Consider the following 19,295-nt stretch of genomic DNA (forward strand, 5'->3'; position numbering starts at 1 on the left):
AGGAATTAAATACATGAAAACTGATATTTTTCAAGAACTTTTATTTATAAATCTCCTTTAAATAATTTTCACATAGAGTGGCATATACAGAAATGGTTACCCAGAGAACGTAATGACTGAGCACTCAAGAATATAGTCTGAAATACAAATCTGTAAAAACAAATTATAGCAATATATATTTATATAGGAAATATATATACCGTAATATATATAAACATACATCTGACATCACCCCTCATACTAGATACTCAAGCCTGGAATGATGGCTTAGCACCTGTGATCGCCAGTAGCTGTGGAACTACAAGTCACATCATGGCAGGGACATGTAGTTCTACCACAACTGACAAGTCAGAGGTAGAGTAAGCCTTGTTTACTGTAAATCGTATTACTTCAGGGAAAATAAATAGTCATGTACAGACTTACATGCCCAAAATGTCCTGTAGAGTGTAATTGCACATAGACAGCGATACCGTTCATGTACAAGGGTAAATTCTATGTAGTCCAAAGCGTCATCATTAGTGATGAGCGAGTATACTCGTTACTCGGGTTTTCCCGAGCACGCTCTGGTGATCTCTGAGTATTGGTTAGTGCTCAGAGATTTAGTTTTCATCGCCGCTGTTGAATGATTTACAGCTACTAGCCAGGCTGAGTACATGTGGGGGTTGCCTGGTTGCTAGGGAATCCCCACATGTAATCAAGCTGGCTAACAGATGTAAATCATTCAGCTGAGGTGAGGAAAACTAAATCTCCGAGCACTAACAAATACTCGGAGACCACCCAACGTGTATACTCGCTCATCATTAGTCATCATATGTCATTTCCCAGTCAATTTTTATATTTTTTTTATCATGTAGCACACAGACCAATCTAGACTATAGTTAATTAAAGTGAGGAAATTAGGTATATGATGGTCATACATATAATATAGTGTAAGTAAGTATGAAAGCAGCAAACCATAAGGAACACATCCATAATAATAAAATATTACAGAATTGCCAATACATACAATAGAAAGGAAGAAAAAATGGAAAAAAAATTAATGATAAAACATGACATATAGAAAATATCAGGAGTTAAAGGGGATGTCTGATTTAGAAAACCCATTCAAAATAGGCAAATAAAAAATGTTAGAGTGTATCTGGCTTTGAAGGACCTGGCAAGTCCATAAATTACAGGGACTAGGCTATGCATTTCATTAACATATAATCATAGGGGCACTGAAATGGTACACTTACAGATCACAGGTGATCGCTAAGGCTATGTGCACACGTTGCAGATTTTGCTGCGGATCCGCAGCGGATTGGCCGCTGCGGATTCGCAGCAGTTTTCCATGCATTGTACAGTACCATGTAAACGTATGGAAAACGAAATCCGCTGTGCACATGCTGTGGAAAATACCGCGCGGAAACGCTGCGTTGTATTTTGCGCAGCATGTCAATTCTTTGTGCAGATTCCACAGCGGTTTACACCTGCTCAATAGGAATCCACAGGTGTGTAAAACCGCAGGTGGAATCCACATAAAAACCAAAGGAAATCCGCGGTAAATCCGCAGTGCGTTTTACCTGCGGATTTAGCAAAAACGGTGCGGAAAAATCCGCACACGAACACGCAACGTGTGCACATAGCCTAAAGGTCTCAGCAGCATGACAATTGAGTAGATTTAATTCCTTTTAGCAAAATAAAAGATTGTCTAAAGCAGAAATCCCCTTGGTTATAGTGCAGTAAAGCGGCACTGTCGCTGACACCAGTTATTTTATTGTGTAAATCAATTACCTAGAGAGTCTGGGCATTTGTATAGGTCCAGAGGTCTAAATCTTCTACTTATTGACCCATGTAAACATGTCATTGATCAGACTGCAGCGCTTGCTTTCAGAGAAAATTGCATCTTTTAAAAGATTATCATTGTCAGCAGCACATTGCCCCATAAAACAGTGTATACTGCTCACAATACGCACGCTCTGTGTGGACCGCATTATCGTATTAGCAATACAGAGTTTGGTCATGTAAAAAAGAGATTTTCAACGAGCGGCAACTGAGTTATTATACTGTAATTTTGAAGTGAAAATAACCTTTAGGGTAGGTTGCCATGTAACATAAATGCCGGAGATTTTCCATTTAAGTTTCCAAGACAGAAATCTTGCTGGTATTTATAAAGGTTTTTATTTTCTGCAAAAATTGTATCCGTAGCATTTCAAGTTATCCTGCGGATGCTATTTGCTTTACAAAGAGTGAAACATGCTGCTTTACTACACCATATTTCAAGGACATGCCCCATGGGAACCTACCCTTACGCCGGTTTCACTTGTATGGCATGTTCGCTTTGAGTACTGTCCTCAATCTCCGGACTGGCTGGAGGTCTCCTGACCCGCACTCAACAACCTCATAAATGCCCATGAGACTTTTGAGTTCAGGGCAAGAGACCACAGTACTCAGATCGTGAATTTCAAATGTGTGAAATCGGCCTTTACGGGGAGAGTATGGGATTTTTGTTACAATTTTATAAGGGGAGAATTTAATAAATGCATTAATAAAATATATAAGTGAATGCACGAATGTAACACAGAAGCTGCAACTAGTTTACTAGCTACAGTCAACTAAAAACCACTCAGTCCGGATGAAATGGGCCAGTAAATTGCTACTGCTTTAGATAACGAAAAGACGTCATTACTCATTATCATACGAAACCGTCAAGTGGGTGAGTACATTATCAGCAAGATTAGCTATAAGAAAACCTTAAAAGAAACATATAAAATAATAATTTGGCGATGACTTCATACATTATATAGATATAGTAATGTTAAATGACTGTAATGTTACAAAAAAAATCACTTCTAACAACCCAAATACCTCCAAAACCAGATTGTTAAGGTATGGAAAGAAATATAATGAGTTAAATGATCAAATATTTTTGTTAGCATTAGACCATTAGGTGGTGGACTGTAAGAATTTTTCATTTTGCCAGTTAGACTTTGTAAAGTTGGGCTCTTCCAGCAATTGTCATACTTACAACTCCATAAGTCCTATGCATTCCCAGGTGTTAGAGGCGGATATAAAAATTTTATGATTTAAATATTGAATTGGTAGTCTTGATTCAAAAACTTAAAATGGCCTCAATATCCAAGGGGAAGGCACCTGAAAACACATGTCCTTGTGTATCAAAACTGGCAAAAAAAGGTGCTCAAAGCAAATCATAAATCTGTCATTTTCCAAAGGCAATACAAAAAATACCGTAGCTAAAAGTGCATTCTGATTGGTTTGCATCTCTCTTTTTGATATATGAGGTCCATTGATTGCTATATGTAAATTTGGGTTGCATCATTTTTTAAATTCTGCACAACCCATAATTAGGGTCTAGTGATTTTATATCTACATCTGTTGATCCAACACAGATTCTGCCCCATTTGGTGGTAAGAATTGAGCAACATGCAGCACTATTCTTTCCACCAAGATGGCGGACTCTACAACAAAACCATTCAGACTCTATTATATGCACTGTCTGCGCCTGTCATGATGAAGCAGAAATGACAAGGAGCAGCCTGACCTGTCAACTGAGGAACTGTTGTGATATGGTAATTTTATATTAGTCGACAAGTAAATTATATAATTCAGAGTTTGGCACTGTCAAAATACCAGGAGTATCCCAAAAGCTTAATAGTGGGCTTTAAAGGTCATTTGAAGAAGACTCTGGAAAAATCACTTCCCCCTATCGTTTATTTCGTATTTGTTGATTCCCAAATAACCTTATGGACCATGTTGGTGAGTGACATATCCTTTAGAGAAAATGTATCATTTACTGGCATTGAAAAGTCACAAACATCACAAGTGGTATTTTTTGCACCAGCCCTGTTCCTTTTTTTAAAAAAAAAAAAGTGACGAGCTTACCGAAAAGTATAAAAAAAATATTTTTAAGCTATGTTCATGCGTTGTGTATTTTCAGCGTTTTTATGCAAATTTTCTGCTTTGGTTTACAGTACCAACAAAGTCTATGACATTTCAGAAATCTCATGCACACAGCCTGTTTTTTCTCAGTATTTTGTGCAATACCTTGTTTTTTGCCAAATGCAGCATGTCACTTTTTTCATTGTTTTCCACCCGTTGAAAGGAATGTGTGATGCATAAAATGCAGGTATCAAGTTTTGTTGCGTTTTTGGTGCCAAAATCTGATGAAGTAGATTTTTTTTATGCACTAAACTTTATCAGCATACACAGGAGACAAATGTGCCCTTACAAAAACGGAGCAAAAAGCAATAAAAAGAAGCAAAACCTACTTTTTGAGGCAAGTTTCTTACTGCCCAGAGAGCAGGTTTTGCCTTAGGAAAAAAAACAGCAAAAATGCAACGTGTGAACATAGCCTAATGAATTCCCCCTTATTTATGCATTCCTCATGCTATAATTGAAACAAGCACATATTATGTATAAATAGGATAAGAACCCACAGAATTATGTTCTGGCAAAAATTAAGAGACCACCACATGAAATCCCTGTCATGGGCAGCCCAATCTCCAGACCTGAACCCCATTGAAAACCTCTGGAATATAATCAAGAGGAAGATGGATAGTCAAAGCCATCAAAGAAAGAAGACCTGCTTACATTTTTGCGCCAGGAGGAGTTTGAAAGACTGGTGGAAAGCATGCCAAGATGCATAAAAGCTGTGATTAAAAATCAGGGTTATTCCACAAAATATTGATTTCTGAACTCTTCCCGAGATAAATCATTAGTATTGTTGTTTCTAAATGATTATGAACTTGTTTTCTTTGCATTATTTGAGGTCTGAAAGCACTGTTTTTTTTCTGTAATTTTGACTATTTCTCCTTTTCAGAAAAAAAAATACATTTATTGCTTGGAAATTCGGAGACATGTTGTCAGTAGTTTATAGAATAAAAGAAAAATGTACATTTCACTCAAAAATATACCTATAAAGAGAAAAATCAGACAAATTGAACATTTTGCATTGGTCTCTTAATTTTTACCAGAGCTGAATTTCAGTATTTTCCTGGAGGAAAAAATAGCAATAAGGTGCTTGATACTGCAACAAACAGAAGAGGATAGTGCCAACTCACAGTTGAAGTTTATAGGAGGCCAGCGTGCACAGAACCAAGAGCCGACCATTCATGTATAGCAATTGCAGGAAAAAGTAGAAATGTTCCAGCTTCTTGTAAAATTTTCAGAGTAATCATTATTCCATCAAAAAACAATTAAAAAAATATAGTGAACTCCAGGAACAAGCGATGTGCTTCAAACACGGTTGTTCTTTATCAAGCTTGATAAAGAACAACCAAGTTAGAAACGCGCTGCTTGCTCCTGTTCCTGTCCACAATATTTTTTTATATTTTTTTTTCTTTTTTTTTATGGAATATAGATTACTCTGAAAATGTTACCAGAAGCTGGAACGTTTCTTCTTTTTCCTGCAATTGTTTGATACTAAACCTGCAATTAGTTTGGACCACCAGGGAACTAGATGGACCTTCAATGATTCCAGGTTCTGATACTAAAACAATTTCATCAAAACCTGATAGTGGATCCGTTAATAATCTATTAGTCCCTAAGTAATTATACAGCATGAACCTGTTGTCTATAACTTGTAGCTCTCCTGCTGCTGTGAAACTACAACTCCTAGCATGTCCAGATGGCTGTGGACTTTCCAGGCTGTTAGAAGTTGCAGTGCTGTTTAAATCCCACCTCCAGTTCCATCCAGGAACTCCCTTGAACCTGCCAGGGAAGCCCACTTTTGGGAAAGGATTACGTAAGCCCCACCCTTTTCAATGTAGGGCATGACGAATTTGCCCAGTCTGAATTGGGACGGTCGGTAATTTTGGTACCAGCTGGAGAGCTGCAGGGTGAAGACCACAGGCCTATGCAAAGATGACATTATAACTGCACTTATCTTGCATATCTCATCTTGATATTAAAGAAGGTCAGACAATTATATATAACTACAGTCAAAAATACATATAGTAATAACTGTAAATGGTGGGGTAATATTGTTAACTAATGTCACTTCTGTTCTCACACTTACAGATTACAGATAATCCATGAAAATGGCCATTTTTATAGCCAGATATAACACTTCATGGAGACATACCTAAATGAAAAGGTAACATGCTTGAAAATATTATTTTTACTAAAAAAATAAAATGGCCTCCCACAGAGATTACATGTGACAAGCCCAAGTAATGGCCACTTAGGATGTCTGTGAAAAATGTTTGCTTCCGTCATACTACATGGTGAAAATTGGAAAAAAGTGTTGCATGAAGCATGGATGTGAAATCAATCAGTTCCTAGCTGAATTTTTTTTACCCAAGATACGGAAATGAGAGTCCTGATCTGATTGGCCATCTTTTTATGACTGGTTATCAAATCTACATATACTTACACACGAATACAAGTTAAATTCTTAAAGGAATTGTCAAAGATTAAAAAACTAACAAACAACGCTTTGCTTCTTTTCCGGAGACTGCAGCACTCTGTCCGTGGGTGGCGTCTGGTATTACTGCTCAGTACTATGGTAATTACATAGAAAGAAATGAGCTGCAATATGGCACTCAAACCATGGACAAGAGGTGCATCACTCCCAGTAAAAACAACAAAAATACTCCTTTTTTTCTCACCGTTTAAGGGACTGTCCCAACTCAGGAAGTTATCACCTATCCACAGCTGAGCTGATCCCACCGATTCCAAAAACAGAGCTCCAAAACACTCCTCTCTATTCATTGCGTATGGGACTACAGCAGATAGCCTGCAGATAGGTGATAACTTGCTGAGTTGGGGCAAGCCCTTTCAAAGAAACACTCCCATAAAAAATATTTATCCTCTAAATATGTTGCAAATCATATTATATAGCACTATGTACTTACAATTGCTCATTTTGTCTTTCTACCTAGCTAATTCTTCTCTTCTCTCTGCTCTATGTTGAAACTGGAGATCTCCTGTCCCTGTAGAAATTATTTCCCTCTTTAACTCTTGACCCTGCTGCTGCTCCCTCCTCCCCATCAGGGACCTTTGCTGTGACGTTTGAGTCATATGGTGAAAATTGATCTCCTGTTTGTACAAAGAGCTTAGAAGGATTCAGCTAGTCAGTTTTTAATACGTGATGTCATAGACCTAATGGAAAAGAGAACAATTAGATGGCTAGAAACGCAAACTGAGCAATTGAAAATACACAGTGCCATATAATGTGATGACTGCAATACATTATGAGGATAAAAATTTTCATGGGAGGAGAAGGGCTTCCTTAATTGGAAAAGTAAAACCTAAAAGACTGTCGAGAGCAGATTTTCACATTTCGTATAATACATGTGCGGAAATATACATCCCATGCGTATTAAAGACATTTTTTGCTGATGGGAAAAAAAGAAGGTGATGATGATTTGCATTACGATAATAACACAGATACAGCAGCAAAAATATATATATAAAAACAAAATAAAAATAAATAAATAAAAATATTCAAATATTGTTCTGTTCGTCCATTTAAATGTTTGATTTACAGATTTAAAAAAATAGGAAAAAAGGTGGAGAGAAGGGCAAATTTAGTAGGCAAAAAAAAAAAACATCTGTTCATTTCTCTCCAGTAAAGGTTTGAAGTGTAAAATCCAACCATCGAGCCAGGTGTAGTGAGCAAAGGGGTATGGGGGTATATGTGGAAAACATGCAGTCCCAGAGTCCTGTTGTGACCTCTTTCTTACCAGTTATGCAAATGTGAATTGCGTTGCTCTTAGGTCCATTATATACCATCCACAAGCCAGAACAGTCACTGTCTCTCTTCTTTGTACTACACCACAGTGCTAACAGAGGGATCGGACAGATTTAGCTGACCCGTGATGTCAGTTGGATGGTATTGCTGTAAAATACAAATATACAGAGAGGAAAGGTGAGGATCAACTGGGGCCAAGCCTGGACTCTGCCGATGTAGCTTCTGTTTCATTCTGCAGAGTTTTATGTCTGTAAAAATGACAATACGGTGGGCCAGTTATATACTCTGATGGTTTACTGGCTGCTTAGAACATTTGTTACACTAATAACAATATACAGGACACACATTGGAAGTCACTCTCTCTATTTGATATGTATTACAACTGGAAGATGTAAGTGTATTAATGTATGAGAAGTGCAAAAAGTTGTACTATAAAGGGAGAGTGTTTGAAATCCCGGCTGCTAATAATATAATGCTGCTGTAAAATGTCTACGGTGTGAAAATGACTATTGTAATCCGGCCTCTTAAGTACAAGAATACGACTATAATACTGCTCCTATGTACAAGAATATAACTACTATAATACTGCCCACTATGTAGAAGAATATAACTACTATAATACTGCCCCTATGTACAAGAATAAACTACATTTAATACTGCCCTAAAGTACAAGAATACGACTATAATACTGCTCCTATGTATAAGAATATAACTACTATAATACTGCCCCTATGTACAAGCATATAACTACTATAATACTGCTCCCTATGTACAAGAATATAACTACTATAATACTGTCCCCTAAGTACAAGAATATAACTACTATAATACTGTCCCCTAAGTACAAGAATATAACTACGGTACTATAATACTGCTCCTATGTACAAGAATACAGTATAGCTACTATAATAATGCCCCTTGTACAAGAATATAGCTACTATAATAAAGCACCCTATGTACAAGAATATAACTACTATAATATTGCCCCATATGCAAGAATATAACTACTATAATACTGCCTCTATGTTCAAGAACAAAACTACCTATAATACTGCTCCTATGTACAAGAATACAACTGCTAGAATACTGCCCCATATACAATATAACTACTATAATACTGTCCCATATGTACAAGAATACACCGTATATACTCGAGTATAAGCCGAGAATTTCAGCCCATTTTTTTAAGGCTGAAATTGCCCCTCTCGGCTTATACTCAAGTCATACCCAGGGGTCGGCAGGGAAGGGGCAGCTGTGTAATAATACTCACCTGCTTCTGGCGTGATGTCCCTGGTTCTCCGGCGCTGGCAGCTTCTTCCTGTATTGAGCGGTCACATGGTACCGCTCATTACAGTAATGAATATGGACCCGACTCCACTCCCATAGGGGTGGAGCCGCATATTCATTACTGTAATGAGTGGTACCATGTGACTGCTCAATACAGGAAGAAGCTGCCGGCGCTGGGGAACCAGGGACGTGCAGGGACCACGCCAGGAGCAGGTGAGTATAACGCAGTGCGCGATATTCACCTGCTGCCCGTTCCACCGCCGCCGGTTGCGGCTACATCTTCCGCATCCTCTGCAGTGACGCTCAGGTCAGAGGGTGCGGTGACGCGATTAGTGTGCGCGCCACGCTCTGCCTGAACGTCAGTGTAGAGGATGTGGAAGACGCAGCGGCGCCGAAGGTGGAACGCGGAGCAGGTGAATATAGCAAGTGGCGGGGGGCCTGAGAGGTGAGTATGTGATTTTTTTTGTAATTTTTTTTTTATCGCAGCAACAGCATATGGGGCAAATGTCTGTATGGAGCATCTTATGGGGCCATGTGCAGCATTACATGGGGCAAATATCTGTATGGAGCATCTTATGGGGCCATGTGCAGCATTATATGGGGCAAATATCTGTATGGGGCCATGTGCAGCATTATATGGGGCAAATATCTGTATGGGGCCATGTGCAGCATTATATGGGGCAAATATCTGTATGGGGCCACGTGCAGCATTATATTGAGCATCTTATGGGGCCATAATCAGCATTTGTGGAGCATTATATGGGGCAAATGTGTCTATGGAGCATCTTATGGGGCCATAATCAGCATTTGTGCAGCATTATATGGGGCATATTTTAATATGGAGCATCTTATGGGGCCCATCATAAACTGTATGGAGCATTATATGGGGCGTATTTTGTATGGAGCATCTTATGGGGCCATAATCAGCATTTGTGGAGCATTATATGGGGCAAATGTGTCTATGGACCATCTTATGGGGCCATAATCAGCATTTGTGCAGCATTATATGGGGCATATTTTAATATGGAGCATCTTATGGGGCCCATCATAAACTGTATGGAGCATTACTGTATATGGGGCGTATTTTGTATGGAGCATCTTATGGGGCTCCTGCTTCAATATGGATATTCAAAAACACTTAACCTACTGATGTCAAAATTAATTTTAGTTTTATTGGTATCTATTTTTATTTTTGAAATTTACCAGTAGCTGCGGCATTTTCCACCCTAGGCTTATACTCGAGTCATTAAGTTTTCCCAGTTTTTTGTCACAAAATTAGGGGTCTCGACTTATACTCGGGTCGGCTTATACTCGAGTATATATGGTAACTACTATAATACTGCCCCATGTGCAAGAATATAATGCTATAATACTGCCCTAATGTACAAGAATATCACTACTATAATACTGCCCCAATGTACAAGAATATAATTACTATAAACTGCCCCCTATGTACAGGAATATAGCTACTATAATACTGCTCCTATGTACAAGAATATAACTACTAGAGTACTGCCCCATATACAATAATATAACTACCATAATACTGCCCCCTATGTACAAGAATATAACTACTATAATACTGCCCGCTGTGTACAAGAATATAATTACTATAATACTGCCCCATATACAAGAATATAACTACTATAATACTGCCTCTATGACAAGAATATCACTACTATAATACTGCCCCTATGTACAAGAGTATAACTACTATAATACTGCCCCTATGTACAAGAATATAACTACTATGATACTGCAACTATCTAAAAGAATATAACTACTATAATGCTTCCTCTATGTTCAAGAATATAACTACTATAATACTGCCCCATGTACAAGAATATAACTACTATAATACTGCCCTCTATGCCCAGGAATATACCGTAACTACTATAATACTGCAACTATTTAAAAGAATATAACTACTGTAATACTTCCCCTATGTGAAAGAATATAACTACTATAATACTGCCCCCTATGTACAGGAATATAACTACTATAATACTGCCCCTATGTATAAGAATATAACTACTATAATACTGCCCCTATGTAAAAGAATATAACTACTATAATACTGCATCTATGTACAAGAATATAACTACTATAATACGTCCCTATGTATAAGAATATAACTACTATAATACTGCTCCTATGTAAAAGAATATAACTACTATAATACTGCCCTTTATGTACAGGAATATACCGTAACTATTATAATACTGCACCTATCTAAAAGAATATAACTACTAATAATACTTCCCCTATGTAAAAGAATATAACTACTATAATACTGCCCCCTATGTACAGGAATATAACTGCTATAATACTGGCCATATGTACAAGAATATAACTACTATAATACTGCCCCCATGTACAAGAATATAACTTCTATAATACTTCCCCCTTGTAAAATAACATAACTGCTATAATACTGCCCCATATACAAGAATATAACTACTATAATACTGCCCCCTATGTACAATAATATAACTACTATACTAATACCCCTATGTACAAGAATATAGCTACTATAATACTGCCTCTATGTTCAAGAATGAAAATACCTATAATACTGCTCCTATGTATAAGAATATAACTACTAGAATACTACCCACTGTGAACAAGAATAAAACTACTATAATACTGCTCCTATATACAAGAATATAACTACTATAATACTGCACTTATGTACAAGAATATAGCTACTATAATACTGCCCCTATGTACAAGAATATAACTACTATAATACTGCCCCCTATAGACAAGAATGTAACTACTATAATACTGCTCCCATGTACAAGAATATAACTACTATAATATTGCTCCTATGTACAAGAATATAACTACTATAAGGCTATGTTCACACTTTGCGGTTTTTGCTGCGGATCCACAGCGGATTTGACGCTGCGGATCCGCAGCAGTTTTCCATGCAGGGTACAGTACAATGTTACCCTATGGAAAACAAAAACCGCTGTGCCCACTTTGCGGAAAATCCCTTTAAAAACCGCGCGGAAATGCTGCGGAAAAAAAGAAGGAGCATGTCACTTCTTTCTGCGGATTCCGCAGCGGTTTTCAACATGCACCAATAGGAAAGTGCTGTTCAAAATCCGCAGAGGAATCCGCAGAAGAAACCGCAGGAAAATCCGCAGGGAAAACCGCAGCGGTTTTTCAATGCGGTTTTTCCAAATCCGCTGCAGAAAAATCCGCAGCAAAATCTGCAAAGTGTGAACATGCCCTAATACTGCCCCTATGTACACGAATATAACTACTATAATACTGCTCCTATGTACAAGAATATAACTACTATAATACTGCTCCTATGTGCAAGAATATAACCACTAGAATACTGCCCACGATGAACAAGAATAAAACTACTATAATACTGCACTTATGTACAAGAATATAACTACTGTAATACTGCCCCTATGTACAACAATATAACTACTATAATACTGCCCCCTATGTACAAGAATATAACTACTATAATACTGCCCCCTACGTACAAGAATATAACTACTATAATACTGCCTCCTATGTACAAGAATACAACTACTATAATACTGTCCCCTATGTACAAGAATATAACTATTATAATACTGCCCCTATGTACAAGAACATAACTACTATAATACTGCTCCTATGTAAAAGAATATAACTACTATAATACTGCCCCCTACGTACAACAATATAACTACTATAATACTGCCCCCTACGTACAACAATATAACTACTATAATACTGCCCCCTATGTGCAAGAATATAACTACTATAATACTATCCCCTATGTACAAGAATATAACTACCATAATACTGGTCCTATGTACAAAAATATACTATAATAAATCATATTAAGAAATACTCTTTGCTTCCTTTATGATCTGGCCAAGAAATTACCTTAAAAAGAGGATACTCCTTAAATCCCTAAAAGGATGTAAAAAATGGGCCTAACAATGATCATCTCAAGACAGAGATACTCATTATCGGGTATGGTTGATGATGATAAAAAAAAGCAGCCCCTAAATCTGGTTATCATTGAATTGGCAGGATACAAAGATTCATTATGTGGACATACTCTAGCGGAGGACCCTTTTTCTTACAGACCTTTTTTGGGGTTTTCCAGGTTCAAGAGTAATTTCTGCATTCATTCTATGTGAGTGTAGATGCACACACTTTCAGGATTCACCTCTATTTCTAGCCTGGGTGGGAGGTCACGTGCTGTCTAGATTCTCATCCGCTTCTCTCAATAGCACATGTGACCACCCTCCTGTGCTGGAAATAGAGTGGTACCCTGTCAGGGAGGGTGCACATTGCGCACTTGCAGGGTTCAGAACTCTGCATTTATATGTAGTGAGTGCAGAAATTTCTTGTGAGCGAGGAAAGGCCCTTTAAAGTGTGCTTGAAGACATAGCTAGAAGGTGATGGATGTAAGTCATTTTTGTTCTACTTCTAATATAACAATATATGGTACGATTCAACTTTTCTTTCTGACCCTATTGATGGTTTAGTAGGTGTAATTCATCTGAGAGACTCATTTTTGTTTGTGAAAATTCTTCTGTTTGGTACAAGGGTGAATTAAGTATAAGACTGTATCTGGGATTTTCAGCATTTGCGACCATCCTTCCCTTCCCAGCATCCTTTCCTTATTTCTGTCTAGAATAGAAGGTTAAAAATACATCTGCCTTCTATTGTGCCGCCCTGGCAGGGGAGACTGTGTTCAGCAAACTCAGTGAAAGGCAAGGAAAAGTCACAATGTGTCAGAAGAAAAAGCACCATTGTGTGCCTGTCTGATCTGTGCACAGTGTGCGCTCTGTATGCTCCGCTGCCGTCAAAGCACTCGCTCAATATGTGCTTGTATTACTGCCGTCTCCGACTGACTCTGTATAGTACCTACATGGCCATGCTAGCCTCACATTAATAGATGTGTTATTACATGGAGTATTAACAGCTTTTATTAATGATATCTCATACAGGAATAGCAGATTATAACAAATCCGACATATCTAACCCTCTATAATCTTGGTAGTAAAGACCACAGGCAGCCACACCTTGGCCATCTATGTGATGCAGAGATGTGCTCCATTAGTCAGACCTGGAGCTGCTCTTTATAGGACCTCTCATCTACAAATCATTATAGGGCAAAAGGCAGATGTTGCTCTCTTGAAACAACCCATTTAAAAGGAGAAGCATGCAAAATCTCTCTCCCCTGGATGGATAAAAACTGTCTGAGGCACCACTGATAGATAACTACCCTGTAAGTCACTATTTAACTTGTAAAAGAACCACAAGTTTGTGACACCGTCAAGACAGCTGTCTGAACTACCAAAAATGGGATTCAAACGCGCTCCCAACAGGTGCTTAGCTTTCAGAGTCCAAAACATACAACTTTGGCCTCTGTATGAGCTTCTGTGTAGACATGGTTCATCTTTGAAGATGGTAACAGTAGTGTAGTCTACTGCATTGTTAGTGCACTATCTTAGGGTAGTAACACCCAAACCTATTAGATAGGAGACAGACTTGATTAATTCAGAAGCAATAACACAGAAGAATGCTCTGAACTACGGTAATTAGGATACAGTTTCCAATATTGTTCTTTCTAGGCTTTGCTCTGCCTCCTTATCCAGAGTTTAAATTTAATAATGAGCCACTCACCACCTGGAACATGTCTAGTTGACTTTTGGATTGTTTGAAACATGGGCCACCCTATGTAGGTTACAGTAGTCAATGTGTAAAATCAGTTTTACAGTTGTGTGAAAAAGTGTTTTCCCCCTCCCTGATTTCCTATTCTTTTGCATGTTTGTCATGCTTAAATGTTTTCAGATCACCAAACAAATTTAAATACTAGACAAAAATAACACAAGTAAACACAAAATGCAGTTTTTAAATGAAGGTATTCATTATTAAGGGAAAAGAAATCCAAATCTACAGTGCCCTGTGTGAAAAAGTGATTTCCCCCTAAACCTAATAACTGATTGAGCCACTCTTAGCAGCAACAACTGCAAACAAGCGTAATTCAACCACACTGGAGGGTTTCCGAGCATGAACCGCCTTTTTTAAGGTCATGCCACAGCATCTCAATCGGATTAAGGTCTGGAGTTTGACTAGGCCACTCCAAAGTCTTAAATTTGTTTTTCTTAAGCCATTAAGAGGTGGACTTGCTGGTGTGTTTTGAATCATTGTTATGCTGCATAATCCAAGTGCGCTTCAGCTTGAGGTCATGAACAGATGGCTGGATATTCTCCTTCAGGATTGTAAACAGCAGAATTCATGGTTCCATTTTCCATAATAAGTCTTCCGGGTAATGAAGCAGCAAAACAGCCCCCAGACCATCACACTACCACCACCATATTTTACTGTTGGTATGATGTTCCTTTTCTGAAATACTGTGATACTTCTATGCCAGATATAATGGAACATACACCTTCCAAAAAGTTCAACTTTTGTCTCATCAGCCCACGGAGTATTTTCCCAAAAGTCTTGGGGATATTCAAGATGTTTTCTGGCAAAACTGAGAAGAGCCTTTATGTTCTTTTTGCTCAACAGTGGTTTTTGTCTTGGAACTCTGCCATGCAGGCTATTTTTGACCAGTGTCTTTCTTAGGGCAGAGACCAACTGCCGTATTTCTCGTGCGAGAATGGCATCATAAACCTCGTACTGGCTGTCGACATGAGCTTGACAGCTGCATAGAAATACAACATACTGTCTTGCTCAGGTCAGGAGAGGTGCCAGGCCAGTGCGTGCAGTGCGATGAGATTCTTGCACGAGAAATACGGCAGTCTGTCTGTGCCCTTACTGTGACGTCATGAACATTGACCTTAACTGAGGCAAGTGAGGCCTGCAGTTCTTTGGATGTTGCTGTGAGGTTTTTTGTTACCTCTTGGATGAGTCGTCGCTGCGCTGTCAGGGTAATTTTGATCGGCCGGCCACTTCTGGGAAGGTTCACTGCTGTTCTATATTTTGTTTTTGCCATTTGTGGATAATGGCTCTCACTATTGTTCACTGGAGTCCCAAAGCTTGAGAAACGGCTTTATAACCTCTTCCAGACTGATAGACCTCAATTACTTTGCTTCTCATTTGTTCCAGAATTTATTTGTATTGCAGCATGATGTCTAGCTTTTAAGGTTCTTTTGGTTTACTTTGTCAGGTAGGTCCCATTTAAGTGATTTCTTGATTGAGAACAGGTGTGGCAGTAATCAGGCCTACGAGTGGCTAGGGAATTTGAACTCTGCTTCCCAAAGATGTGATAAACCACGGTTAATTTATGTTTTCAGAAGCGTGCAATCACTTTTTCACACAGGGCAATGTAGGTTTGGATTTCTTTTTCCCTTAATAATAAAGACCTTAATTTAAAAACTGCATTTTGTGTTTACTTGTGTTATCTTTGTCTAATATTTAAATTTGTTTGGTGATCTGAAATATTTAAGTGTGACAAACGTGCAAAAGAATAGGAAATCAAGAAGGGGGCAAATACTTTTTCACTTAACTGTATGCCACAGAGGATGACAAAATACTTCAGTAAGGATGAGATCCCAAAGTGCGGCTGATCATGTTGCTAAAACTCTGCTCACTCACAATGGCCAATAGCTGCATGGTTACTGGCCACCGTAATTGGATTGTTAATCCGTAATATGGTTTCTCCCTACTTGTAGCATATATTTGAAAGTTTGTAAAATACAACCCTAATGGTGCAGTATAAGAAGGCACCCATTACCTAAGGGATTGCCTATGCTGAGTAGTAGGTAACCTGATATGTATAGACTGTATGTTATCATAGTGTGAGCAGACATAGGGTATACAAGTTTGGTTAAACTGTGACAATTTACAAGGTATACAAACCTAGCACATGGTACATCCACACAATTATTTTTTCACATTTTTTTTCACATTTATAAACACAGTAAAAACCGGTAACATACAATTCGACAATTCTGAGGTTTTTTTGTGTTGGTATAATCCTATAAAGAAGGTTTTGTAAGGTCTTTAATCAAGCAAATTGTTGCATTTGGAATTAATGGAACATATCTGGAAAGGGATTGAGATTTAAAAGGGGTTTAATTTCTTGGTGTGGGAAAGAGAAGGGGTCTCGTCAGCAAAATGCTGTCATCACAAACAAAAAAGTACACAAACTTGTAACACGAACATGACTCTCAGTGATGTGAAACTTTGCCAAAATAACAAAAATAGAGTGTGTCCAGAAGGTGTACAACAACGAACAGGAAGGAACACGTAAAAAAAAATAAGAAGAAAAGATAAGAAAAAAATAAACACAAAAAAGTCTCGGTTTGAGATTGGCACCAATAAACGCAAAGTATTTTATTTATTTTTATTTTTTTAAAGAATAAAAAAAATGCATTTAGCAGCTTCTTAAAACTGACCAAAAACGTATAGAACGGCTCCACTTTTCTTGATGGAGCCCAGAAAATTAAATTTGCCTAGATTTTTTTTTCCATGACTGACTGTTGACGAAAACATGGGGCTGGAATGTACTTGCATGTACAATGCTCAGCTTCTGGATGGGCGTTTGGCAACCAATGAAATGGTAGAGAAAATTAAGGAACAGAGAGATAGAAAAGAGCAGAAGACAAAGACGTAGAGTCAGAAGAGAAGATGGAGAGGTTGAGCCATACAGAAAAGAGAGCAAGCGAGAGACAGAAAAAGAGAGAGCAAAGCTCTTCCTCTGAGAGTGCAAGCAAGAGAAAGAGTAAGAGAGAAAGAGAGAGCTGATTCTTCTTCCTTACCGTGTCTTTGCAGGACCTACGTCTCTTGAAGCTGGAGGCCAGGGTTGAGGTGATGGACCTAAAAGAGGCTTTCTTTTTAGGGTCAGGTTCTGCTCTACCAATTTTTCTATCCTAAAATGAATATGTATAAGCAATTAGATACCTAATGTGTCTCTACTTCAACTACCGCTAGTCTGAATATAGTCCAAGCTGATGAGGTGTTGGCCTGTCTTTTGTGGCAACTTAAGAGTAGCTACGGTGGATTCACCATCAGGAGGGACATGTTAGCAAACTGGTCACCAGTTATATATTAGAACGTTCTTTAGCGGTACTGGGTGACATCCACCAAGGTCTTCTGGAGTCAAAATAAGGATAATGTGTATCTATCTCTGCTTACTACCACTTTACATATGGCCTTAATTAGGGTAAATCTTCTTGAGCGAGACATTAAAGTTTCACTGGTCCATATTAAAATGCCAATTTTGTAAAAAGAAAAATAACGGTGACCATAAATGTTATCTCTAATCTCTGCTTTGGCATTGGACAGTGGTCAATTCTAAGGAAGTAAGGGGTGTAAGGTCTGTGAGGGTAACTAGAGAAGGTGAGGATCTTTAAGCTGGAGGCAATGTCACAAGAAAGATAGAAGACGGCATTAGAAAGCAGCCATTGTATGAGATTTCTGTAAAAAATGTAGTAAAAAATTTTAATGGTGCATTGGCGCAAAGCGTTTGTTTATTTTGTTTGTTTTATTTCCAAAAGCCAAAAAAAAGAAAACCAAAAATATTAAAATAATAATTTTTTAAAAAGAAAGATAAGAAAAGCAAATAAAATAGAGAAGCATTAGCTATTTTTGACATTGCATAAGAAAATGTTGTGAAATCATAAAAGGTGGGAGAGAAAAGAAAAAAGATGAGGCTTGTTCTGTTATACCAACTTTGAGTATAACAAAAATTTATTCCATAGGTGCCTGGGCACCATCAATGGGATAAATTTTGGGATTTGTTGTTCTCATTTTATATAAGCATGCACAAATGGGGTTTAAGCGGGATGGATGGCATGGAATGACTATATTTTGCTCCATGTATTATCCCAAATCCAAATTTTTGCTTAAACAAATAGATTTTTTCCACTTGCCTTCCTTCTAGTAACGTGACAGACTTTTGTTTTCTGTAGTTCCCACCTGTGGAAAGGTCTCAGATTGTAAGATTGTTTTTGGTTTTTTTTTTTCACAGTCCCCACAGAGTTACATGCACACGTAACATGTACAAAGAAAAATTTCCCCTACGTTGACACGGGGTGCAGGGGATTTCTAGAAGGTTGGCAAGTGAAAATTGTGGTGCTCGTGACAGTCTAGTACCTCTGTCCGGCAGACTTCTCCCTGGGCAAACACAAAGGGAGAGTGTTCCCGAGAGACCAGACACCTGAAATTAGCTCTTACCATCTGTATTCAGTCTGCACTTTTAAGGAGGTGCAGCAAAATTTAAAAAAAAAAAAATCAAAAGCAATTTTAAATATTTAAATTCAAAAGCTGTGTGTATAAATATATATACACCTACAGTACAGACCAAAAGTTTGGAAACATCTCATTCAAAGATTTT

The 19,295-nt window shown here is 38.0% G+C and overlaps 1 protein-coding gene across 10 annotated transcripts in view; it reads right to left on the reverse strand.

The window, feature by feature from the left end:
* Positions 1 to 24: 24 nt before the first annotated feature.
* The window catches only part of GRIN1 (glutamate ionotropic receptor NMDA type subunit 1), a 121,783-nt gene continuing 102,512 nt past the window's right edge, over positions 25 to 19,295 (reverse strand). For 3 of the 10 annotated variants that reach the window (XM_077284066.1, XM_077284062.1, XM_077284068.1), the window contains one exon: positions 25 to 7,840. In XM_077284066.1, coding sequence (XP_077140181.1) covers positions 7,772 to 7,840 — 69 coding nt within the window. In that variant the 3' untranslated portion in view covers positions 25 to 7,771. Of the gene's footprint in view, positions 7,942 to 17,718; positions 17,830 to 18,831; positions 18,878 to 19,295 lie in introns of all 10 variants that reach the window. The other 7 variants (XM_077284060.1, XM_077284059.1, XM_077284070.1 and 4 more) reach the window with 5 other exon arrangements.

Source organism: Ranitomeya variabilis, chromosome 2, assembly GCF_051348905.1.
Source record: "Ranitomeya variabilis isolate aRanVar5 chromosome 2, aRanVar5.hap1, whole genome shotgun sequence".
NCBI lineage: Eukaryota > Metazoa > Chordata > Amphibia > Anura > Dendrobatidae > Ranitomeya > Ranitomeya variabilis.